Below are 26,348 nucleotides of genomic sequence, written 5' to 3'. Positions count from 1 at the left end.
ACCAAACTTTCTAAATTACATTAAGCTAAGCTTTAAAACAAAACTTCTATTGTATTTAAAAGCATTTTAATTCTATAAATAAAAAATAAAATGGTTTGGTTTTGTTTGTAGCTAAAACATGCCCTCTGCTGTATATATATATTTAATATAAACTGGATGGATAAAACAATAAAAACACCTCTCAATGTAGTGTTCTCTAAACCACAAAAACTGTGAAACTGAAAAAAATGCATCTCTTTATTACCTACATTAACGTATGCTTTAAAACAAGACTTCTGCTGTTTATCAAAGCACTTAAATTTTCAAATACAGATAAAATGGATTTTAAAATTTTTTTTAAATGGCTCATTATTTTAGTAGCAGAAAGATGCCCTCTGCTGTACGGTTATTTTTAATCTAAAATGGGTGAAAAAAATAATGATAAACATCTCTCAATGTAGAGTTTTCTAAACCACAAACACTGTGAAATTGAATGGGTGCGTCTGTTTATTACCTACATAAAGGTAAGCTTTGATACAAGGCGTACTTTTTTAGCCTGCATTTTCCATAAACATATATACTATATATAGTTGGTAAACATTTTATTTTAGTAACACAGGTGGGCATGTTGGAAGAGAGAAAACATGCCCTCTTCACGTGCTTTTTATCCAGTTGGATGTTGAGATTTTAGTAGATTTCCAATATTTTCTGGAGTTTTAATATCTCAGGGTGGAGCCAGAAACCAACTGAACAAAGAGGAGTGAACCTGATAAGAGCCCTCACACCTTAAAGGCAAACAGAGACTGGCACTTCTATTACAGCTTCCCTGCACACATGCAAACCCCACCTGGACTGCTGCAGTGGCTCCAGGTAGGAAGCGTCACACTGATTTTGGCTGATATCCCGCCTCCTTTGAGATCTGGACCAATCCGCTCCGGCACCTTTGTGAGTCCGCAAATTGAGGCTCTGATAGAGGCTGTTATTTTACACAGCTGCGGTCAGTCCAGGAGAGGAGCCGGGGCTTTTGGATTTTTAACATTTTATACGATATGATTTATTTTTATTCGTAGCTATGGATGAACTCCGGAGGCTCTTCTCTGCTTGTGATGTGAACAAGTCCGGGACGATCGAGTACGAGGACTTCACGGTGGTCTGCCGGGAGCTCGGAGTCCCCGAAACCGAGATCCAAACTCTGTTCGGCAAATTCGACGCTCACGAGCAAGGATACATCGACTTTGACAAGTTTGTGTCCAGGTTTCAGGAGGTTTCCGAGACTCTGAATTTGGCTTCTTTTGGCTCCGGGGCTTCCCAAACCTCAGGCAGTCCGTGGGAAGAGTTTGTGAGCCGGATAGATGCAGACTGTCTCCTCTCAGAAAGGTAAAGCGTCGACCTGAAGTTACCTCCAGGAGCGAACAGCTACTGCTGCTACTGGATGTTAGCTAGTTGTTAGCTAATTGTTTGCTAACATTAACGGCCGCTCCGGGGAAAAATGTCTCCTGGCGTTTTTTCTTCAATTAACCCTCGTCCTGTGGGACAAACTGACCCGTTTTCAAGTTTCAAAATGTGGAAAAAAAAAGCATTTTCACTGATGTCTGATGTCCACACTTTCAACATTTTTGTGAAATTTTTGAACATTTTTTGGTGGGAAAAAAATGTTAAAAGAAGTGTTTCTTTAAGAATATTCACAAAAAAAATCTTTTTTTGTGAATGTTCTTAAAGAAAATTTTATATATATATATATATATATATATATATATATATATATATATATATATATATATATATATATATAAAATAAATAAATCACTTTAGATATTTTCAGGTTTTTACTCATTTTTTGAAAATATTTACAAAAATTTCTTTTTAATAAAATTTTTAAGAGAAACTTCTTTTAAGGAATTATTGGAATTTTCTTCCTGAAGGTTTTGCGAATTTTCAGAAATTCAGGGAATTTTTTTTGCTAAATTTTTGGATTTTTTTCAGACAAGGAAACAATATTTTTTGGTGCTCGTAAATGAAGACAATAGGAGGGTTAATTCTTTGAAAAATATATATATATGTGTTCATTAATCTTAAGAGAAATTTGTTACATAATTCTGTGAGTGTCAAACAGTCCCGGTGACTCATTAGCCGGACGCACAAAACACACATCAGTGCATCAAGGCTCCATCCCAACGTACACATTAGTCATGCAGATGCCAGACTAAAAAGTAGCTTTTCTTTTTCAAATGACATGAACAGCTGTAATTAAAACAGTATTGATACAAGAAACAAAATCAATAAATAAGCTTCACATCCAAGTTTTTTTTTCCTGAGCTTTCAGTCACATACTATGGTCTTCCTTGTTGAGTGGGGTTGGGTCAACTCTGTTATAACGAATAGAAACCCAGGAGACAGACCTTAAAATGGACATTTAGTCAATATTTTTGTTGTTGTTTTTGTCAAATTAGTCTTAAAGCTGTTTAGACATTTTTATTAATTCAAATCAGGTCGATAATATAGGGAAAACACCTCTCATTGCAGCCTACAAAACCACTATTAAGAATTAGTGCATCTCTTTAGTATCTTCATGATGGTGAGCTTTATTACAAGACTGCTATACAAGGCTGTATTTGTTTCACTGAGATATATGTAATAAAATGACAATTTCTGTAATTATGTGTGTTATCTGTAGTTGGTAAACAATTCATTTTGCAAGTGGATCTATATTTAGTAACACCGTAGAGCATGTTGAAAATGAGAAAACAACTGAAAACTTTGGATGGCAATAGAAGCATGATGAATAGCTGTGAACCACTGATTGAAATACATGTCAGCTTACTATCTCTACCAGATTGGCATTATAGCTCCCCAGATTTCAGTCTAACTGAGCATAGTGTCAGGACCCAAAGGATCCGCTGCCAAGCACTTTATGTCAAGACACCCCCTTATGAATCATATCCATACTATATATACCTAGAAGGGTTTTTGTACCATCCATTTGTACCGCAATGGATCCTTATCCATCTGAAAATGTATTGTTTTTTTGTCTATCATAACACTACCACCTTTAACAGCCTCCTTTCAGGGCAACATGAGTGGAGGATTTGACACTAAAAAGCTGTATTTAGGAGAAGTAGACAAGAAAATGGTACTGTGACCTACTGGCCTGTTGATTTCTGGTTGTAACTGTGCGTTCTCCTCTCCATAGTCTCAGGGAGCAGCTGGCTGATCTTTACCAGGCCATTCACTCCTCTGCAAACATGACTCTGCTGCAGCCGTATGAAGAAATCATCCGCGCTCTGACCAGTCAAAGCCTGGACAACAGGCTGGAGTGCGAACAGCTGGAGACCAGTTTGAGGCGGTAGGATGCAATTTTTCATGTGTGGGTTCAGTAGACTTCAGAACAACTGACCTGTAAAAGGGAAGTAAAAATGAAATATTAAAATATAATATAGACATAGAATGTAAGTAGCAGCCAGTTGTGTGAGCAGCAAGGCACAATTTTCACATCTTACGAAAGTGCAAATGATGATGAAGATGACACAGGGTTTCTGTGGCTACAGTGTGTTGAGAAGTGATGACATTCACTAGTGACACAAAATCCGCTCATTGAAAATTGAGTCCTCAACTTTCCAATTAAAAAAAAATTATAATCCTGATCTCCCTGACTGAAACTAAACCTTGTTTTGACTGAATCCAGCAGTGACCTGCTGCCCTCTTGTGGATGTAAACCACGGGGAGCATGAATAAATCAAAACCCAGTGCCTTCTGGAGTAAATAAAGTGCTTGACTGAAAGCTGCATTCATTGATTTTCTTTTTTGGCTTGAAAAACAATATTGATACAGAGCTGACTTGCCCGATTGCACATCCAGCACACATGGAGCAGCAGCATTTCCTTGGAGTCCGGCTTCAAGTGGAAATTCAGGTTTTGCTCTCCTTTGTTGTTTTTGTCTTGACCAAACTTCTGAAAAAATATAACCAGTCATTACGGATTTTGTCAGTATGCGTGGGGAAATCTTCAGTAAGTTTCTCAACTTTTTGGCTAAAGTAGCTTCAGTGGTTATTAATGGGTAATGTACAATGAACGCTTCCCAAAATGAACTCCACAAGCAGATTTTATTTGCCATTCTTAGTGATTCAGGCACAAATTGATATCAAAAAACAGATTAATGCAACTGCCGCTGAGCTCCTTTGGTGTTGCTGTGGTTTACTATGCCATCTGTCATCAGTCATTATACTCAAATAGACAAAATAAAGACACTTCTGGGATTTGTAATTGGATGTCGCTCATACATCAGCATCAACCGTGTGCCCAAGAGGTTGTTGCTCTTTGTCTTGAGTGTCAAATTGTGTGTTTGAAGTGGTAGAAATACAATCCCAAATGATGCCAGTTTACTCAACAATGTTGATACCGCCTTCCTCTTGTTTGTGGCAGATAACACAACTTGCAAGCACTTTTTGAGTCCGGCTAAGAGTCTGTCTGAATTTTTCCTACTCTTCCCAGTAGATCACTTCAAGTGCTGAGATGTTTTTTGGCTATCTTACAGGCGCAACATGTTTAAGATCTACCCACAGTTCTTCAATCTCGATGTTTAAGTCAGCAGACTGTGAGGATCTTTCCAGAAGCTTCAGCTTGCATTACTTAATATAATTTGTGGTGGATTTTGAGGCTTGCTTTGGATCATTGGCCTGTTGTAGAAAGCCAGCGTCTTTTCAAGTTCAGTTTCTTGAATGACTGTGCAACATGTGTCCAGAATTTGCTAGTGGTATCTATCCATCTGCTCAGTGTTTCCTGTGCCACTGGCTGCCACACAACCACAACACAGATTATTTTTACCCACTTAACAGCTCGCAGATTTCATCAAATACTGCTCCTCCCCCTCCTCCCAAACTTAACTGACGATTTTGGCCAAAGAGCTCTTTTTTTTTTGCAGTCTAAGGCACTTGTTGCAGACTCCACACGTTGCTGTGTGTAGTTCACGTGTTGACTTTTGTGAGGAGATCTCAGGTGAGATTTCATCTAAAGACTCTTTTCATGCACAGTGGAGCAGTAAAGCACCACTCCCATGTAGCTAAACCTTTCCTGCAGCTTCTTTGCAGTTATACTGGTTTCTTTCTGTCGCCTTTCTGCCCAGCATACATACAGTCTGAGGTTTTCTTGGTCTTCCTGGTCTGATTTTGTCATGACATCCACAGTTCTCATAAACTGCCATTTCATAATTACAGTACAGTGGAAATTGCTAGTCTGAAGCACTTTGATATCTTTTGTGGCCTTCCACTGCTTTGTAGACATCAGTGTCGCTTTGTTTTCAGATCCTCAGGCAGCTGCTTCGAGAAGCCCATGCTTGTTGTGTGCCATTGTAAGGATAGAAGAATTTTTACAAATCTTAATAAATTTTTTTTGTTTAATTCTTTCAAAAAACTTTGCATACAGCTATGTTATCCTTGAGTCATTCCTGTGAACTTCGCAGCAGTAAGAGGATACTTGACTGTAATATCCCTTTAGTGCTGGTCACAGTGGTAACTGATATTCAGGCTGAACACATATTGTGCAGTTTGTATCTTAGAGGCTTAAGGAAGATAATAATTTCCTTTTAAATCTGTAACTGATCCCTCACATAGTACCTTTAATCAGACTGCATGTCTGAGCTTTCTATTAGCGTCTAAGCTCCTTCTGTGGTTCAGTAAGTGCATGGCATGAGGAAGGGGACATGCTCTCTTCAAGGAAGTAGGAAGACTTAAATGTGCTGCCCTGCCCATTTTATTTAACACTTTTTATACTCTGGGGATTCCTGTCTGTGTTTTCACTGTGCTGCAGTAAATAGTCTTTTTAAGTTTTGTACACAAAACTTGCAAAAAACTAAAACAAATGTCAGTGGGATGTAATTAAGAAATGCCACTTTAAAAGATCAACACACCTGTGAAATCTACCTTTCAAAGTCTGCCCCTCCCTCGACTCTGGTTGGTTCATGTGTTGTTGGATCGCAGCAGAACAGTCACATCTACAGCATGTTTGAAGTCATATCAGTCAGGTAGACTTGACACATGGATAGCAGGTAAATGCACTTCTATACTTTTGTAGTGTTAATCTTTCGGACTTTGATTGAGCAGTTGTGACGCTGCCAGCTGAAAATGTGAACACACTTTTCTGTTCAAACAGAGCCGAGGAGTCAATCAGCAGTCAGCTGACAGAGCTGGAGGACGATTTACAACAACAACTTGCTGTAACAGAGGAAAGAGTGAGAGACGAGGTGAGTGGGATACCTGCTATGTTTACAGTGAACAGTTGTTCCTGTGATTCAGTCTGACATTTAGGACAAATTCGACATTAAATGTGAGAGACTAGATGATTTATCCACAATGAAACAGACATATTTAAACAATGAACAGTTCAGAGAAACACATTTTACTGTCACACTGAAGAGAAAAGTTTGCACGCATTCTTCAGTATTTTCTTTGAGCTACCTGCATGTTCTTGGTGCAGCACACAGCAGCAGGTTACACGTCTCTTCACAAAGAGCCTCTGTAAAGTCAGATGAAAGCCCCTCTTGAAGGCCTGGGCCAGTCTGCACCTCTAACTGCTTTGGTTTCACGTTTGTAGGAGCGGAAGAAAATGGAAGGAATTATGGCTACCATGCAGAGAAAGCATGAGAACAAGGTTGCAGACCTGCATGCCACAGTGGACAGACTGCTGAAAGTAGGTTTCCACAGACAACACACATTTGTTCTCCCATGGAAAACATGTTTGTTTTGTTTTGGGGGTTTTTTTGCATGAAAAAGTGAAGACAGCCACTGTACCTGAAAGAGAGCTCTTGTATGTATAGCTATGGTTTAATTTCTCGAAAAGCATGATGAGCCAGACCAAAAGATGAAGTGTTTTCAGATTTCTCACATTTTAAGCAAAGAACATATAAACTCCTGTTACGCCTAATATCCAGCATCCACAAGCTGCATTTAATGCAAAAAATATCCACAATATGTTAAGATCAAGCTGAGAAAGAAGACAGTTCACTCAAGGCAACAGAATGCACCTAAACATATCTCCAGTGACCCCTTGTGATCACATTTTGCTTCTCCATTCTTGCAGAAAAATGGTAAACTAAAAAGACACAGTGGTGTTTATCTGTACGAGACGGTTGTGGTGGTTATTTGCTGGCTGGATAAAAGTACATAGAAAAACTCCGTGGCAAATGACCTTGGAAACGGAGGAAAGAAATGTGACAATTCAGAGGGAAAGTAAGATTGAGAGAGAGATGAATATGCCAACTGGCCATGGATGTGATCTGTGTTTTGAAGGCTAGTGCTGCTTTAAGCATACTATGTTTTTTATTATAATAATCACAACACAGCTTGTATTGATGCACCGTTAGATGTGTATGTACAGAAGACAAACTGTTTGACTAGGGCTTTAAAGTGCAGTCAGTCAGAGATGCAGGCCACATCAATTTAAATTAGGAACAGTTCAAGATCTGTTCCTCTGGTTGTGAATAGAGCCTGCCTCATTAGTTCTGGCCAAAATTAAGTCTGATTGAAGTTTGACCTGCAAAATCACAAGACAGTCTGGTGCATAGCCAGCTTGAAAGACCACTTCTTTGTTTGCCCATGAGCCATTCTAGCTCCCAAGCTTGCAAAGCAGCCACATGCTGTTTCCTGTCCAGCCTGCTTTTCTGCCATGGTACAAGTGATTTTCACTGCAGCATTTTTATTTTTAACGGCTGCTTTTTGCGTGGGAGGATTTTGTGTTTCAACAAATCTGAAAACTGACAGAAAGAATTTTTTTTTTTATATATATATATATTTTTAAACAGGCATCATTGTCACAGTCACCTGCATGGAAAGCTTATGAGGTTACAGCAATGCAACAGGACATCTGCATGTATTACATGTACACTAGTGCGCATTTCTTGTAAAATATTTAAAGGTTGGTGTTACGGTTAGTCATGGTGGCTGCATAGACAGCATGCATGGATTAAAATCAACAAGCTCACGCAGTTTCCAATGCATGTAATGATTGTTTATCGTGACCAACAGGTTAAAGAAAGGCTCTGTCACACCTCTTGGAAAGCCATGTTCACAGTTAAGCTGCTTGCAGAAATTGATATCAATACTTAATGTCACAAACATCATTTGATTTCATGGCAGTTACCTCCTATATTCATTAACATTGCTACTCTACATCAATGAGTAAACAAAACAATGCAAACGCAATAACTTCCAGATGTATAATTAACAAATTCTACACATTGATAAGACTCGTCCATGTTGTGCAGTTACTGATGAATAACCAGTAATGTTGAAACATTACTCCGTTTGCACAATAAAAGGATGTGAGTTACGCCGTGTCCTCCAGACCCTTTTTTGTACCCAAAAATTCACTGTCCTCGTGCTGAGAATCACATCTTTCACTTACATTTTACTGGAAGATACACAGAGAATCCTGTTTCATCTGTGTTGTGCTTCAGTGGTATCTATAGATCAATAGAAATCTGATGCTGGACTGTACATTATCAATACCTGAGAAGATCTGCAGTACACCACAACACTCAATTAGAGCATTTCTACCAGTAGAAAAATGTATACTTGAGAATCTAGAGTTGAAAGATGCAATTGTAATCTTGTATTGAGTAGAAGGCATACTGCAGTTAAATACTTTGTTAAATTTTGCTGTTTTCAAATGTTACATATGATTCCTCACACACATATTGTAAAAGAGAGCAATTAAAGAAAAGTACCATAGTGCTGAATGTCTCCACTTGGGACAAATTGTGGAAGCACTTGCTTTCCTTGTCCTGTAGATGGTGACGGTGGACATAAAAGCCTGACTAAATCTAAATCAGCTGATCCAGTACACAATATGTGCCACTGTTAACTTAATGCCAGTATATTGGTATGTTGTGTATATGCTGACTTGTAAAATTCCAAGAGATTACACAACACCAATGCTTAAGATGGGTTTGAGGTAATTTCGAAGCTCTGACTGTGGTTTTCCATGCTTGCTCTTTTTAAAACACATTTGTCATCAGCAACATAACCTGTTTAACTAGGTGCTAATGTTTATTGTCAAGAGCCGAGAGGAGTCTCAGCTAAACCAGACAAAGGAGGAGGTGATGACACTAAACAGACAAGTCAGTAATCTCTCACAGGTAAGTCATGCTGGAAGCTCAGTCGAACAAATCACATGCATGTTGTATTGGTTTGTTACTGACCGACTCTCCTGACAGGAAAACGAGCAGCTGCGAGGCTCTCTCCTGCAGGCCCAGACAAACACCGCCATCCTGCACTCAGAGCTGGACAAACTGAAGAACATGTATGCAGATCAGAAAGCTCAACATGAGAGGTAAAGCCCTGTGTTTAAGCCCAGCTCAGCTAGGGGCTGCACAGTCATCACCAAACTGATAACCACAGTTATTGTGATCAATATTGATATCACCATTACAGACAAAATATTTGGATTGCTTTTTTTTTTCACATTTGAATTAATGGAGCACTGCTTTCACTTCCATGTTGTGATTCATTCCAGCTAAAGTATAAATCTTTACAAATCTCCTAGAGGCTAAATATAAATAAAACTGTACCCAGAGCACCTCACTTGCTGAACTTGTAGACACTAAAAATGACTTATGTTCCCTAAACGCTTCACATGCAGGCTTCAGTATATGCTAGTTTGGTGACAGTCTCTTCACTCATTTACTGCAGAAGTATGTGACCAAAAATTCCATGAAAAGTGAAAAAAAAATGTTCTGACATCAGATTTACTGAAGTTGAAACCAAGAGCTTTTATCTATGAGCTGCTTTGTGTGCAGAGTGTTCTATGAAGTGCATAGAACATCTCATTTGACGATGTTTGTGGGAAGCCGTGATCATGCTTAATACTAAATACATACAACCTTAAGCTCAGCTCATGTGTGACGTACAAGAAATGTGATCCAACACAATGAGAGTTTATGTTTTCACAGAGAAACAGAGGACCTGAAGAGGATGGTGATGGAATACCAGTCGTACTCCAGTCAGATTCAGATCCTCCAGTGAGTCTGTTTTTCAGTTGATAATGTTGTCTACTATGGGCCTTTTTAAATTAACAATGTAGCGTATACTAAAACACATTTGTACTACATTTTATTATACATGTAGGAGAAGGTATAATCCAAAAAGTGCTATACATTAATAACCACAGCAAAGCAGGCTTTTCTGATGCTGTCCTGTATTATGAATGCTATGAATATTTCTACATATTACTTTTACAAAGCATCTGCTGGTTAAGCGTGTCTTAGAACGATAGGCAAATTTTTGCAGTTTAAAGGTTTGCAAAGGGTCTTCAACAATCTATAATCTAGACCACAAGAGACTGGCAAGATTAAAAACAGTATGTAACGCTGCGTCTATGCCTCTTCTTACCACATTCTTAAAAAATGATCAAGGTCTAAACAAGGTGATTTGAACTGTGCAGTTTAACATCAGAGAATGAATTGATTTAGGGATTTGATCAAACCAATTGAAGACAAATATTGACTCATAATACGTTCCTTGACACTTCTGTTAGTCCTGTCTATGCAAATTCTTTCTTACTCTTTATTGTCCAGTCTGTAAATACCATCCAGTTTAAGTTGAACCACATAAAAATCAGCCCTTGAACTGTAAAACGGCACTCGTTTCCACAGGTGTATGTTTGTAAATAAATCTACATGTATCTGATTCTGTCATGTAATTCCTTAAACGCATCATTAGGGAGATGAATAAAAAGCTGTATGACAGTAACGATGGGCTGCGCTCAGCACTGGCCAATGAGGTGGTCGCAGGTAAAAGGAGGGTAAGTCTCTTCTTTGCTAGTTTCATATTTCCTGACTCTACGTCAGATAAAGGCTAACAGTTTTCACTAGTTTAGGAGCAAAGAAATAAAGTTTCCTCCCTGGCATTTCTAATCTGTTCAACAGCTGTCTCCCCAAAATGAAATCCCAGCTCGAAGGATGAAACCCCTCCGACAGAGCACACTCAACCATGGCAGGTACATAGTTTCTTACACACCTCTGTGACTCTGCGGTTTGATCTCTGTGAATGAAATTGTCACAGCTAAAGCCTTAAGTGCATGTGTCGATGCTTGGGTGCAGCTTGGAGCAGGATCCCAGCAAAACCTACTCTCATGTGACCACCTGGGCTGATAAGTACCTGGACAGTGGAGTTTCCTTGCCGATGGAAACGGCCGAGATCTCAGGCAGCGATTATGACAGTGATGACAGCAGGAGCTCGACGGAAACTGTGCACCGCAGCTACTCATATGTCCCATCTGATGTGGAGGTCAGAGAGAACACAGGGGTTGATGAGCGGGTCAGACGCTGCCAATACCCTGCTGTGCTCTCTTTCACTTAAAATTAGCATTTTTGTTATCTGTTCCAGATATCAGAGGTGAAATCTGAAGCTGCAGTGTCAGTGACTCCTAGCAGGACGAACTCCATTGCTTCATCCCTACGAAGACGGTTGTCTGCCTTCTCCACAAAGGTGAACTGGATCAGTATTTTACTGCATAATACCTTTGTAGTAAGCACTTATACGGTGATTTACGGAACATAGGATAGTTAGACCACCAGGGTAGAACTAAAGTACTAATAGATAAGCTCTACTTTCATGCAGCATGAAGGAATCAGGCAGGAGAGCAGAACTTAAAGTCAAACAGTTTAAAACTCTAGATAAATTCTGTACTAATATTAACATGGATTCATCCAGGATTCTTCTGCTATTCATTTTTCTTCACCACTAACTTTTCAAATAACAGAGATTCACAAACGGTGGTTTAGGTAAAGTCAGTATGACCTCACAAAACAGGTTTTTGGCCACGACTCAAGAATTCCTGAGCAAACTATGACAAAATTTCACACTAATGTCTACTAGGATAAAATGATCAAGTAATGACATTGTCATTAAATTTCTTTTGCATTTTGTATGAATCAGCCATTTATCATACTTTGATTCATCAGCACTTGGTTTCAACAGCATGTCGCAGGGTTTAGTGGATTTACTGGACAATGCAGAGACATGGATGTAAACTGCTGCTTGACTGGTTGGTGGAGACCAACAATTACGAGGTGGTAGGTCTAGTTATAGGTGTTCACTGACAAACGTACAAGTAATGTACAAGTCAGTTGCTCCATCTCTTCAGTCCTTAAATGGATGAATCATAGTAACATTTGAAACAGACATTCATGTTCCCATCAGGATGAATTGTAATAACTTTAGTGATCGCTTAACTTTTCCCAGTGCTAAATCACCTGCTTAACATCAGCACATTGTCATTGGGAATATGTTCTATCAAATCACTACAATGCTTACCCCCTTGATGCCTGAATTTATTTACAATTAAATAAAAAAAGCTTTTGCGTGTTTTTGCTTTCCAGCTGATGCTAAATAAGTGGAGATTGTTACTCTGTCTATTACACATAGAACAGATATATAATAATAATAACAGATACATAATGATTAGGTCCTACACCAACCAGTCCTACGAGAAACCAGTGCTTGTAAGAGGTTCCGAGGTACGTATTGAATAAGCACAAACCAGCAGTGGGAGAATGGATACGCTATCTCGGCTGCAATCTGAATGAAAGTGGTATGTTGCGAATTTGTGACAATAGGCGTCAAGGAGTTAAGTACAGTGAGGCAGATCTGCTAGCTGCTGCTGGTGGCGAGGTGTCAAAAGCACAAATAATTGTTTTTCAATTCACTGTCAGTCCAAAGTATCTACTTATTACACTGAAATGTTGTTGCTGAAATGCTGTATAAACAATATTTTTATATAACCACATCTTTATATTCTCAACCCCATTTGTTTTGTTTAGGAACCTAATCTTTCGATGACAAAAGTTATTCTAGTAGCTTTCAATTCCCTTCTCATGGTCAAAATTGGATAAGCTTATAATTTTTATTTCTGTGTTCTGTTCATGCAGCCATTAGAAGCAGACTTGGCAGAAACGGAGGAACCTGCACCGATGTATCGTCTGGTTTTAGCTGGAGACGCCGGAGCTGGAAAGTCGAGCTTCCTGCTGAGGCTGACACTCAACGAGTTCAGAGGAGATATTCAGACAACGCTGGGTTGGTGCCACAGTCAACACATCACTTTCAATGTAACGCTGACGCATTCTTGATCTCAGACATTTAACAGACATTCAAATCTGCTTTCTCTTGTTCCCAGGCGTTGATTTCCAAATAAAGAGGATGCTGGTGGATGGAGAGAAGACGTGTCTGCAGATATGGGACACAGCTGGGCAGGAGAGGTACGGTGCTTCTTGTTGGGACGTTTCATGCTGTTTAACAAAGGAGCAGCAAGAAAAGTGGTGTCCTAACTGTGTAAACACTATACTAAAATGATAGTTTTTCTTTTTATTTTAGGTTCCGTAGCATTGCCAGGTCCTATTTCCGGAAAGCTCATGGAATCCTGCTGCTCTATGATGTTTCTTCAGAAAGCAGCTTCCTTAACGTCAGAGCGTGGGTGGATCAGATTCAGGTAGCGGCAATGATGCTCATCAAATGTTGCATGAATGACAAAGAATCACCTCCATAAAAAGTAGGAAAATAATTTACGGTGTCCTTTGTTTTCGTGAAGGATTCAACAGACGAAAAAATCCCCATGTGTGTTATTGGAAACAAGGTGGACCTCCGAGAGCAGCTTCCAGAGGGAAGTTGTGTGAGCAGTTTGCACGGGGAAAAGTTGGCCAAGGTGAGTAAGTTTCATTCCACCTGGTGGAAAAATGTTTATACAGATGCCAGGCCTCCAAGGCGTCTCCGTAAACTAACTGCAGTCAGGGATGTTGCTGCTTTGCTTGCAGGCGTACGGTGCCTTGTTCTGCGAAACCAGTGCCAAAGAGGGAACCAACGTCGTGGAGGCTGTGCTTCACCTAGCAAGGTAGGAGGCCAGGCAGAGAGTTTAAGTTGAAATGTTTTTTCCTTCGCAAACTGTAACACCTTGCGTTTATTTTTTTACTTTTCCTCAGAGAAGTAAAGAAAAATGTCAAACTGAGACGGCAATCAGATTCTCAGGTCAGACTCAGTCAAAACAACCCAAAGAAGACTCTTAACAGCTGCTGTGGACTGTAGACGGAGCAATGAAGGACACCGTGCCATTTTTATTTTGTGATGAAGAATCCCATTTCTTCTGCAAGGACACTTTCTTGATATTTTAACTTTGGTATATTTCACCCATGAAGTTTCATAGATGTTAAATCTCTGATCAAGCTGAAGGTTGCTGTTGTTGGAAAATTGCACGCGTACAAATATACATGTAATATAATCAAGCTTATATTTTTCTAAAATTTTGTATTTATTTGCTAGTAATTTTATGAACTAAATAAATAAGGAACATTCATGCCTAAACTGAGATTCTATCTAAACATTTTAATGGTTATACCAGGTTAATGCACTTTCATTTCCTTTGAGACCATATTTCTTTGACTGTGGTGTTATTTTTTTATTTTTGAAAAACAGACAAAAGGACAGCTCACATTTTAATTTTTTTTTTTACTATAAGCATCAGTGGAAGCAATATTGCTTTGCAGTTTAAACCTCTAAAGGGAGCACTGATCAAATATTTCACATTTGTGATGTTTACAGTGTTATTCATTAACTTAAGTTACTTTTTGATTAATTATTTGGATAGTCTTTCCAAAACTTCCATGTCCACTGGGTTTAGTTTTTTTTTTTTTTTTGAGCATCTGTGACCTGTTCCAAGGCAGGTTTTTTATGACAAAAAGAAATGTAACCCCTTTTCCAAATAAAACAGATTGAACTGGAAAGACGTCTGTTAGACACTTCTGTGTTATCGATCAGTGGAATTCTCTGTTGGTATTAAGAATTCACTCGATTCAACTCTTCAACTTTCAGTGAAATCTTTTTGTACTGCATGAAAGTTGAATAAATGCAAGTTCAGGCTCCAGTGCTGCTGCTTTGCACTCGCAGTAGAAAACTCTTTTTAAATGAGCTGACTATAGAGGACTGGAGACTGAACTCTGCTCCTGCTCATGGTGATGGTTTCCAAAGTGCTTCCTGCAGAGGATTTCAGTTTCTTGCAGTCAGAATCACTGACGTCACTAAACTGCCCAAGGCCACCACCAGAGCTCCGAGTATGAACTTCCAGGAAATTCCCTAAAACCACATCAAAGACACAAGGTCTAGTAAAAATCCAATCTGTTGGTCATCACAGAATATCAAATTGGAGATGTTTATTTGTCACAGCTCACAGATGGCTTCTTCTTAGGTGGAATCAGGAAAGGTGTGATGTCATCTCCAAGCATCTCTGCTGGTTTGGCTTTCCATTCTTTGGTATCTTTGCCTCCTGTTTGCCTTTTGACGAGCTTAGATAACTCAACGTGAATCGCCTGAAGAAAAAGGGACAGAAAAAAATTAAAATACATCCTGTAAAAAGTTGCTTTCAGTGGATGTGGTGTTGGAAAAGTGACTAAAACTGTTTATCTAGACAGAAAGTGTGAAGCTGCAGTTTTAAAAATGTCCAGCAGGTGAGAGCAGAGGTTTAGAAGATAAAGTAAACATTAATGACAAAGCTAACCAATCCTGATAATCATATATTTAAATATAAACTTTATCCCAAAGAGCCATACAACAACAACTTATATAACAACTTCATATAACATTTTGTAAATGAATTCATCAGATTCCTCAATAGACACTGTAGCTAGTCATAAAATTCTTTTAAAAAAGAAAGCATGACATGCTTCCACTGCACTTTTAAATGAAACCAAATTATATAATTTATATAGCATGTTACAACGATGTTAATTGACCAAAGGGCAATAGAGGTTATAAAACAAAGGTGTACAACAAATAAGACAGGATAAGGATCGTAAAATCAATTTGAGGACAAAATAAAATACAAAAAACTGACAGTTTTATAATGGCCTATCAGATCAAATTCTAAAATAAATGCAGAATACTGACATACAAAAGCCGTTTAAAACATTTAGATTTTTCATGGCTTTTTCCTGGCCTTCTACAGACTGCCGTACAATAACCTTCTCACAGAGGAGCTTAAATCAGGTTCCTCCAAAGTATTTTATCCACCATTGAGACAAGGGTGTAATTACCAAAGCAGCAGATATTTTTGTTTTCGTCTAGACAAGACCAGGCGTATTTGTGATGGTGGCAGTGTGCCCTATAGGTCAGGTCACTGTAATACTGGCAGCACTGTGCTGCAAACAGCTGATGGAAATGTCCTCTTACACTTTCTAAATCACATCCACCCTGCACTGCATCAGCCCCATGAACTAAAATACTAAAACACTGGCCATAGTCTGAGAATATGTTTCACTTTTGTTGTGATGTGAACACTTCTCCCAACCAGTTCTCTTAATTATACAGTATGGACTCAAACTGTAACTGGAAAGGATGACTCAGGATTTTTTTTACCTTCACTTTACAACTTTTGGAGCAGACTGACAATATTTAACTCATGTATGTGTTTTTTTGTTTTCTTATTTTTAACCGAGTTGGCCAGAAAGCTCTGAGCAATGCGGTCACATCTGTAGACTGCCAGATGTGCAGTTTGCTCGAGCCTCTGTGGAGGATTTAGCAGATTAGACAAACCACACAAACAAGACAGAACAGGCCTTCAACACAAGCAGCTCACGAGGATCTTTTCAAGCTGACATGAAAACAACTTTCGTTCATATTCGATATTAGGAGGGGTTATGTCTGTTTTTGTGAAAAAGAGGAGACTGAATATCAAAAAAAGTGTTTTCTTCTATGATGGTACAGAATATATATTTAAATATTTTGAATGGCAAGGGTATCTGTGGATATTGTAGTCCTGATTAGGTGGAAAACAAAGTTCATCTTATTCTATGTCAAATTCCACATTCACATTCTTGAGAAATGAGCCTGGAGATCTAATTGAATACCTGTCTGAAAATGTTTTTGTGTTTTCAGTGTGTTTCTGAAGGTTGGAATAATGTGAGAAAAACAGCATATGACAGATAAAATACTTTATTTCTAATATTTCATCTGAACTGACACAAATTTGTATAAGAATGCATATTTTGTTTAGCTGTTATTATGCTGATGTATGTCTTTTTAGGCAGATCACACTTGGTGTTGCTAAACTGGTGCTTTGTATAATCAGTGGGGTTAGCTGCTACACCACCCTTCAGCATTAGCTGTAATAACTCTAGTGGTGCGTTACATTCAATTCAAAACCAACTCAAAATTTCTTTTTGATCAAACACTTGGCAAGCTGATGATGTTCCCATTAGCGTCAGCTGCAATTTGTTTGCTGCTAATTAGCAAATATCAGCATGCTAACATGCTAAACATGACACCGATTGTGAGCAAGTTAGCATGCTGATGTTAGCATTTAGCTCAAAGCTCCACTGTTCTTAAGTACAGCCTCTGAGCTGCTATTATGGCTGCAGACTCTTAGTCTTGTTTGGATGCTGAAGGTACATATAACTATTATTTTATAGCCATTAAATGACTGTAGTTAAATATGAAGCAGCTCCTAACTACATGTTGCTGAAATGCAGTAAAAATGCAATGATTACACTTTCAGCCAAATGTTTTGCTGGTTTGTGCTTTAATGTTTCTGATTCTGTGTTGTGCATTGAACATTCTTCATTCACTGTTAAGTTTGACACTATCTCTAAAATAAAATTCAGAAGTTGCCTTTCATCCTACTTAATGGCACATTTAACTGAATAAAAACCCAAACTTACGGAGTCATTTCTATTAACTGGGGGATTCATTAGCTTTAAAAGTATTTGTGTCCAGGGATAATTTTAGAATGACCTTTTGTGTGTGTGTGTGTGTGTGTGTGTGTGTGTGACGGCTTCACGGGCAGATTTGGAAGAAACACGGTGAGGAGACGGACCTGCTCACCCACATAATCTCACCTTGGTGGCTGGCTCCAGTTTCAAGGCCTTTTTTAGTACCTCCATCGCCTCTTTGTATTCACCCTTGTCTGACAGGAGCTGAAAGAGATTAGAAAAGCTGCAGTGTGAGTAGCGCTGGAGGACCCATAAATCAAAACAGACAGAGAAGAGATAGCGGTATGGCTATTTATTCCTCAAAAATAATTAAATCCAATCCCATAATAAACAAATTCCTTCTCCTTCCGGGGACTCTCCCTGCAATTTATTGGTTTTATGGGCTGATAAGGATCAAATGAGATGCTACATGTTGTCTCTTGGTCGCTCACCTTTCCCGTCCTGAAAAGGGCCTTGACGTTGTTTGGCTCCAGGGTCAGAACGTCCCGGCTGGTGTGCAGCGCCTCATCAAACTGCTCCAGTTTGAGCTGAGTGGTGGCCAGGTTGTTCAAACACTTCACCCGGTAGTCCTGCACCTCTTCCTCCTCTGCCTTCACGCTCCCATCGCTGCCATCTGCACAGACACATGGCTTATCACATGCGCCCTGCTGCTGTGCACACTTTCATTGTATCCAGGGTTTTTTTTTTGTTTTTTTATTGGTGGCATAAACACCGTGGATGCAATGAAGCTAGTGAGACAGGTTTAACTGAGACTGCTTTACTCATCTGGGGGACTTGTTCTTGGAAACAGAGTAAAAAAAAAAAAAAAAAAAGTAGCTGGACTTTCAAGGAGAAACTCCCATTGGGTGTCATTATAAGGCTGGTTTGTGTTCTGTTGTTTTATTCAGCTGGATATTCTATCACTATCCCTGCTTGAACAACTGCATGGTTGACCCAAACATGTCCGGCTGAATTAAGTAGCAACAGAAGTAATGAGCACTTGCTGGCACAAAGGAATTTTACTCTTGGCCCTGAGCATGATGGGTAATAAATGTTAGCAGCTTGGGGACCACCTCTATGTGAATGTGCCACATACTTAACTGAACAGTCTGCTTAAATTTAGGCAATGTTCATCAGGATGCGGCTCCAAGTTGTGCTCTTTAAGCTGATTTTTGGGTACTTGGAGGCAACAGAACAAGATGTAAATGCAACACAGATACATTGTCACGTTTTCACAGTTCCTGATTTACACATCCAAAAGAGGGCAAGAGGGCAACATTAGCGATTAATTTTGGGGCGTTTGCGTTGCCTGGATAAACTCTTCTTTTAGGTCTGATTTGGTCTCCACCAACTCCTCAGAAATATCATTTGGTGCGCCCAGTAACGTGCAGTTAGCAATTCTGTTGTTGTCGGTCTTATTTTTACAGTAAAAACTGCCCCACAGCATCTGGAAACCAGGTTGATGAGGGAGAGCCGAAAAAGTAGCCTGGAGACGACATAAAATCAAAACAATGAGCTGAAAGGTTCTAAAACGCTGCACAGAACTGAGGAAAACTACAGAATTGTGTTAATTTTCTCTGTGTTGACTGCTACTGACCCTTTTCACACACATCATAGAAAGTCATTAGAGCCACATGCTTCAATATGAACAACAGCAAAGGAGGATTTTATTTAATTTTTGTGGAGATTCAATCCCTAATATGGAAATTACTCAGATAAAATCACACTATTAATAACACCATTTGGTCTTAATCTGAACATTTAAACTTGTGAGGTTAATTTTGTAACAGTCATAATATTTATTACTAGAAAGACCTTTGGCCCAACTTGACATAACGTCAAACTAAAGTCTATAAATCTCACTAAATCTGTTACATTCATTTTTTAAAGCAATGTACAAGTCACTTAGGTAGTCATTTAGCTTTTTTGCACATGAGTTATCAAAAGAGTTTTATCAAACTTCTTACAGGTAAGTCTCACCACTGGGCGGTCATTTTGGAGACAATGTTTCAAGCTAGCAGTACCAGGCCCCTGTCTGAATGAATGAATGCATAAAGAGCCATAACTGCTCATTTCAAGGTCACTGGAACATAAAATGGCATACATATAATCACAAGTCAAATCAGATAAAAGCACTGAGATGTCTGGGGACTTTGCCCTAAAATAACATCTGAAAGGCGTATTCCCCTGCAGGTGACTATGCTACTACGGATGCAAACACTTTTATGATACTTTGCTTGCATCAGTACAACACGATTGGCTCGATGTTTCCGGCTTGACTGTTACAAAGTTGATGATTGGCTTTTTGGGGAGAGGGGCGGGACGTGCCATCGAAGCACCATATTTAGTGTTGTAGACGTCCTCCATATATTTGTATTCAGGAATTTTTTAGGGGCATATTCTCTAACATCTCTGGGCTTGGCTCTCTGAATTAGATACTCTAAAATATTTATTTATGAATTGTTAAAGTTTACTCAACCTCAAATTTTACATTCTTTGCAGACTTTCAGATAAGATTCAACTTTATTGTCAGTACACAGAGAGCAAAGAAATGCAGTTTTCATCTATCACTGCTTGTTAGGAACCTGGGTTTACAGTTGAAAATCACTTCAGCGTTGTTGGCAGGATTTGAACCTACACAGGGAAACTCCAATGGATTTCTAGTCCATCGCCTTAACCACTCGGCCACAAAAACTTCTATTTCAGCATTGTCTCTTGATGAAAAAGCAAGTTGCATGTGGCGTTAGGATTTCTTTCTCTTTCTTTGTTCAGATCTGATATGAAACCGATTAGATGTTGACAATGAAATGTGATAAATGCTTTAACCTCTCCTCAAAGTTGTTTATTTGTTTTCATACAGGCCTGTAAAATCAGCAGAAAATTAAATTCATAATGTTGTCTGTGCCTGGATTTAGTTGCAGATTCCTACTTAGTCGATTACAGTGATTTATACTTTCCACCTGTCTGCCTAACAGGCCCAAAATGATCCAGTCCCAGTGAAGATGTCTGTGTCTTTCCTGCCTTATTATCCATTTTTCTGCTCGCCTCCTCGCCCGCTAATTACACGATCTCGATGCCCTGATGAACTCCCCTCCTCAGAGTCACGGTGACTTCACTCACTGGTTCACCATCATTGATAAATTATGAAGCAGTTCATGTTTTTCTCTTCACCGACTTGTTCAGCTGCATCTCCCCCTCGGGCCCACCCTGCCTCGTCAATGATTAAAACGATTAAGAAGGTGGAAATAATAAGAAAGTCGATTAGCTTTGATTATGCAGAAGAATTAAGCAAAAACATTTATCATGGCACTCGGCTCGGACGGATGTGGCTCTGCATCGTGACGCTGTGATTAGCGCGACGGCAGGATGGAGGAGAAGCACTAAACTGTTATGTCATTCTGGGTTCAGACTGATGTGGAAATGTGCTGCCTGAGTTCTCCATCAGACGCTGTGTTTTATGTCTCTTGTGTGTGCACACTTTTATCTGCGCTGCATTTCCATTTTTATCAACTGCTATAACACATGCCTGCTATAGCTGATGGTATGGAAATATTTTCCATGAATGAATTCAGGTTTTGATGGCAGGTTACCTCTGCTGCGTGTGGTTAGCACATCCAGAGCTATACAGTAGGCCCTGGCAGCCATGCTGTATTCCTCCCTCTGGAAATGGAAGTTTCCTCGCTCTCGTTTCTGGTTGCCGATGCGAATGCGGTCGGCGATGGGCAGAGTTAGCGGGTCTGGTTTCTCTCTGATGTCCAGCAGCTGCAGCTGGTAGAGTAAAGGAGTCCAGGCTGGAATATCAGGCTCTCTGCACACAAACAAACACAAAAACAAGCACACATGTAATATTATCACAGGACAAATACATGCTGTATCTTAGAGTTAAACAAGATGTCTTTTAACCCTTTGATGTACAACATGGGTCAAAAGTGACCCATGTTCCATTGAATATGGGTCACTTTTGACCCATGTTGTGCATCATAGGGTTAAAACCCTCCACGCAAGACTCTAATCTCATCAAGAATACTTAAATCAATCAACTAATCAATCAGTTATCAAGTGTGAGATAGTCAGAAATGGGCCAGTTAGAGTCCTGCGTACCAACAAGATGCATGAAATCTGGGTCACGTTAAAAAAAACCAACAACTGTTCAGGCCCTAATATTTGTGACATAGCAATTTATCTACTTGGACTCACACCAAACAACAAACTCTGCTTTGATGAACACAACAATCACGCCATCAATCGCAGTCGTCTGTGTAGCTCCTCACCTACTGTTGTTCTATTAATCCTCATCCCATCACTGCTCCAGATGTTTCTTTCACAATTAAACTCTAACAAGAGCAAAACCAGCCCAACTTTCACTCAAAGTCATCAATCACAAACACAGCACTGGAAAACAATCTGTATATTTAGATGCAAATACAAGAGTTTAAATTGGAGAAGATTTTGGCAGGAGTCTGATTTTCTATGTTAAGTAGCGATAACCTAAAGAGGTAGGTTCTGTGAATCGTGACTCTGCTGAGCAGCATAGTGTCTGAGGTAATCAGAAGTTTTAACTCTCTCATTGAATTTGAGAGACACTAAAATTTAACTCCATAGCGAGTATTTTTATTCATAAAAAGCAACAATTATCAACAGCGCTTCTGATGGTATATTTGTGTTTTTCAGGCTCTGGCAGCTGTTCTCTTTATTCACTGCATCCAACAGCTCACACATGTTAAACGCACCGCTTTTAAAGACGTCTGAGTGACTTTAAGCAGACAAGAATTTGAAACTGATATGAACCCGTGAGCCTTCGATGGCTTCAGCTTACTCAAGAGTCACTCAGAAGGAAAGTTAATTTGGTTTTCAATCATCTGGCTCCTGTGACCACATGACACACAATGGTCCATTATCAGCTGCTCCGTGGAGGCTCTGATTCCAAAGGTGTGTGTGTGTTTGTGTGTGTCTGTGCGTGTGTGTCTGTGTGTGTGTGTGTGTGTGTGTGTGTGAGAGAGAGAGAGAGAGAGAGAGAGAGACAGAGAGAGAGAGAGAGGAGGGAATTAATGCAAAGACAGCTCGACTACATTTTGAAAAGACCGTTTTGAAGTAGGGTACATCACTGATTGAAACAAGACAATAAAAAATACTAATACTTAAAATCCTTCAACTTTCATCCTGTCTGTTTAATAAACTCAACACAACAACAAGTCAGACAGAAGGAAGTACGGCTTCCTGGTGACCCCCACCCACTCTCTGTTTGCTGCAAAGTGATAGTACTGGGAGTTGTGTCAGTTCATGAATTATTCAAAGCGGTTGTGTGAATGACACAATTTATGTTTGTCTAACAGAATTAGCTGTATCCCCAGTTACTGCCAGGCTGTGTCAGCAGGTGGGATCAGATTACCCTTTCACCTCTCCTCTCTGTGGACCTCATCGACTATCACAGGACGTACAGGAGTGTGAAACCGGCAGCTGAGCCGAGGTCTCAGAAACCTGAGCTGGATCCGTGCGCTCGCTGCTGGAGGAAGTGCTGTTCAGAGACGTTATCATTATGGGAAATAAACAGATGCGGGTCATCTTTAACTGTTTTTGTCTTCATTGTTCAACCACTCTGCTGGATGTTTATGGGGATCAGAGAGTCCAATTATATAACAGGTGTTCAGAAGCAGCAAAGAAGAAGAAGACGGTAGATTGATTCATGAAGACCATCCAGCTAACGGCTTGTGTTCCACTCTGTCTTTCTAAAACAGTCAAACAGATCCATGCATTTTGCTAGGCGCACTAAAAATATGACACCAAATGAGCAGCACATGAACACACTGTAGCTGTTTGTTGCCCTTGCATACTTTTCTCAACTCTTATCTGGAAATATTACACAATATTCTCGGCCGCGTATTATGTAACAGTGCACGGCATATAACAATAACACACACAGTGTCCTGTATACTCTGACCTACTAGTGCCTGGTTCCAGATTAAATGGGCTCCTGTGAAATCACCCCTGAATCCGCTGCTGAAGAAGCGTGTAGTTTATAACCAGCAAATCAACACTTCACAGCTCTGCATCAATATAAAGACTTTAAAACGTGTTTGCACTGAGCCTGAGCAGTTTATCAGAGCAGACGTAGCACAGGAAGAAATGTGGGTTTGTTGTCAGTGTTGCTGTCATTTATGTGACAGTTCATTTAATATACTAAAAACAGATTTCTAAGATGTGCCTGAAATGTGTCTAAATTAAAAGTATGCAGATACTTTAAGTAAAAACAGCAATAAAAAATTGTAAAAATACTCTACTACAAGTAAAATCCTGCACCGTGCAACAGCAAAATGTGCTTCAAATAAAACTAAAATTGCTCAGTACAAAAGAAATGACCGTGTGCATGTGTGCAAGGGAGAATAATTTAGGTTTAGGTTGTATTGTACTCCTGGTGGTTGGTCATGGTAGAGGACATTTTCAATATATTAAATATTAAGTCATTTAATCTACAACAAGGCATCAGATCTTAAAAACAGTGCACATGTTTTGTGTGTCAAATCTTGATTTGTACAATAATTAATTGATGTTGCTGATGATAGTTGAGTAAAAACTACAGTATATCTGTCTGTAATCTACGATAGTGTTGTGCTTAAAGCTAAGAACACAAATTTGATGCAACTAATCTGATGTTGAAAAAAGAAGAACAAAGATCTGTGTTTAATTTTTTACATTTCATTTAATTATTTACTCAAAATTGCAGTGTGAAACTCTAGTGTCCCCCTTCAGACAGTGAGAGTAATTACACAAATGTGTGATTTTGATGTGTATTTCTTGTCGTTAATAATCGTTATAATCTTTGCTCTGAAAGCCGAGTTTCATTTTTATCTAGAACATCAGAAACTTTTCTTGGATGCTTTCTAGGATTCTCCACCACACTTCTAGTTCCTGTAACCTCAGTATCTGATTTAAAGATTTAAAGCTCCACCACCTTGCAAAATACAGAGAGATTTACTGCTGATTGGCTTAATCGACGCCATGCAAGCTCATTTGCTGAGGGCTTGAAAATAGCGGGCTTTCATGAGTACGTAAAAGTCCTGCATTGCAGCCTTAACTGGATTCTCGACTGTATTAAGTTTTGGAACCTTTTACTAGCCTTTGTCACTTTCCCTCAATTTCCATCGAGTAGAACTGTAAAGTAGCAACAAAATGGAAATACTCAATTACATTTACCTTAAATTACACGAATCTTATAGTGAACAGTAAGTGAGTATTTATATTTTGTGTTCTAAGGCTGTAAAATGGCTTTTTTCTTGTAATGCTGTGAGATTTTTGCGGGTGCCATACTGATCAACAATTTAATAAGACTATAGACTAATCATACAGTAATTTTGCACACTTAAGTCAAGCAGCTTTACATATATTGGTTCTACATCCCATGAGAATTGTTTATAATGTGTATTTAGGTTTTAAGCAGATTTATTGGATGTCTCATTCAACACGGGAAGAAAGAACAAATTTATTATACTGTCACAATATCCAGCTGGCTCGCAAAGAGATGTGAATCATGAGCTGAACAGTGTTTGGTTTATAAATAACCGAGCAGTGAACCCCCCTTACTCATCATGTCATTAGGTATTGATTCTGTTTTTAAACAGAGGAACCCACTTTGTAGCTCATGACTCAGGCAGAATAAGACGCATTATTCGAGAAGCGATGAGTCATTTCTTATTAATCGATGCAGACGCAGCTGCTTCGGTGCTAACGGCGATAACTAAATGTGCCACATCAACACTCAATGAATCCCAAATGATGTGTTATCCTGCGAATGAAACAGAAGCAGCACACACACGCCGACTGCTCGCTGCCTGACGAAAAGACTGGCAGAATTCAACAGGTGAGATGTCGTTAAGCTCAGCGAGCGGAGTAAATCTACAGAACACCGGATTAGAGTCTAAAACACTGAGGAATAATGTGACTAGCTGAGAGTCGAGCTAACACTCTTGCCATCGGCATGACCGGCCAACTGATGAGTGTAATCTGAGATGTAGCGTGCTGACAGATCTATAAGGTTTACGGTGTCATGTGGGTCACTGGTGATTAGCACCACACCACTGGCTATGCACAGCCACCAATGAGTCCCCGGGGTCTTATTAGTGCAAACAGGAAGCAAAGGCTGGTCAGTGGGGTGAGATTGCACCGCAAGATCCCAGTGAAACCTGAATCTGCAACTAAAGTCCGGGTCAGCGTCCGATAAAGCGAGCTGCAGGTCTTCCTGGCCTCCCTGCTGCTGCTCTTCAAGAAACTCTCATCACACAAGGGAAATTAATGTTGTATAATTGTACGGCAGTCACACTTTTTCTACTTTCTGTAAAGCTAAACTGAGACTTAATGGGAGTCCACAGTCATGCTCAAGGTTCTGTCACACTGTAATTACGCCCGATTCAAGCAACTTTGGCCAAATAGGAAGAAAATTCCCTTGTTCCAGCGTGGGAGTACTCATGCATCATTTCAAGATGGTTACTTCTAGCTTTGTAGCCATGCCATTAACTGGTCTAAATTAGCTAGTTTGTTATGTTTTTGGATTGGTGAAGTCGTTTTAACAAATAGCAGATGTCGGACCTGTCAGAACTTCTTCCTTGACTTGGCATTATAACTAGAGGTTGACATAAATGTTTTTTCCAACTTGGCAG

At 39.4% G+C, this 26,348-nt stretch overlaps 2 protein-coding genes and 1 non-coding gene across 9 annotated transcripts in view; 1 reads left to right on the top strand and 2 right to left on the bottom strand.

The window, feature by feature from the left end:
- fkbp16 (FKBP prolyl isomerase 16) overlaps window positions 1–26,348 on the bottom strand; it is a 65,707-nt gene that overhangs the window by 16,724 nt on the left and 22,635 nt on the right. For 5 of the 6 annotated variants that reach the window (XM_055009369.1, XM_055009371.1, XM_055009372.1 and 2 more), the window contains 5 exons: window positions 21,288–21,505; window positions 18,150–18,331; window positions 17,845–17,922; window positions 15,184–15,321; window positions 3,124–15,088 (listed from right to left, as the gene is read on the bottom strand). In XM_055009369.1, the coding sequence (XP_054865344.1) occupies window positions 15,002–15,088; window positions 15,184–15,321; window positions 17,845–17,922; window positions 18,150–18,331; window positions 21,288–21,505 (703 nt within the window). In that variant the 3' untranslated portion in view covers window positions 3,124–15,001. The remainder of the gene's footprint in view (window positions 1–3,123; window positions 15,089–15,183; window positions 15,322–17,844; window positions 17,923–18,149; window positions 18,332–21,287; window positions 21,506–26,348) is intronic. The other variant, XM_055009370.1, reaches the window with a different exon arrangement.
- Window positions 922–14,739, top strand: zgc:162879 (ras and EF-hand domain-containing protein). 2 transcript variants are annotated; one of them, XM_055009367.1, is made up of 17 exons: window positions 922–1,356; window positions 3,170–3,322; window positions 6,123–6,213; window positions 6,564–6,659; window positions 9,028–9,105; window positions 9,184–9,299; window positions 9,919–9,987; window positions 10,688–10,769; window positions 10,894–10,964; window positions 11,068–11,254; window positions 11,354–11,455; window positions 12,898–13,042; window positions 13,143–13,224; window positions 13,340–13,454; window positions 13,554–13,667; window positions 13,777–13,853; window positions 13,942–14,739. In XM_055009367.1, exons 1-17 carry the CDS (start codon window positions 1,052–1,054, stop codon window positions 14,042–14,044), a joined length of 1,986 nt encoding a protein of 661 aa, XP_054865342.1. In that variant the 5' UTR covers window positions 922–1,051; the 3' UTR covers window positions 14,045–14,739. The 2 variants fall into 2 exon arrangements, with proteins under 2 accessions (XP_054865342.1, XP_035797458.2); XM_035941565.2 differs by lacking the exons at window positions 922–1,356; window positions 3,170–3,322 and adding an exon at window positions 5,883–6,018.
- trnas-aga (transfer RNA serine (anticodon AGA)) lies at window positions 20,311–20,392 on the bottom strand. The gene has a single exon. It is a non-coding gene; the product is annotated as a tRNA-Ser (tRNA).

The sequence above is a fragment of the Amphiprion ocellaris genome, chromosome 3 (assembly GCF_022539595.1).
Source record: "Amphiprion ocellaris isolate individual 3 ecotype Okinawa chromosome 3, ASM2253959v1, whole genome shotgun sequence".
NCBI lineage: Eukaryota > Metazoa > Chordata > Actinopteri > Pomacentridae > Amphiprion > Amphiprion ocellaris.
Note: the sequence above shows the minus strand (reverse complement) of the source record. Positions and strands in the feature narration are given on the sequence as shown.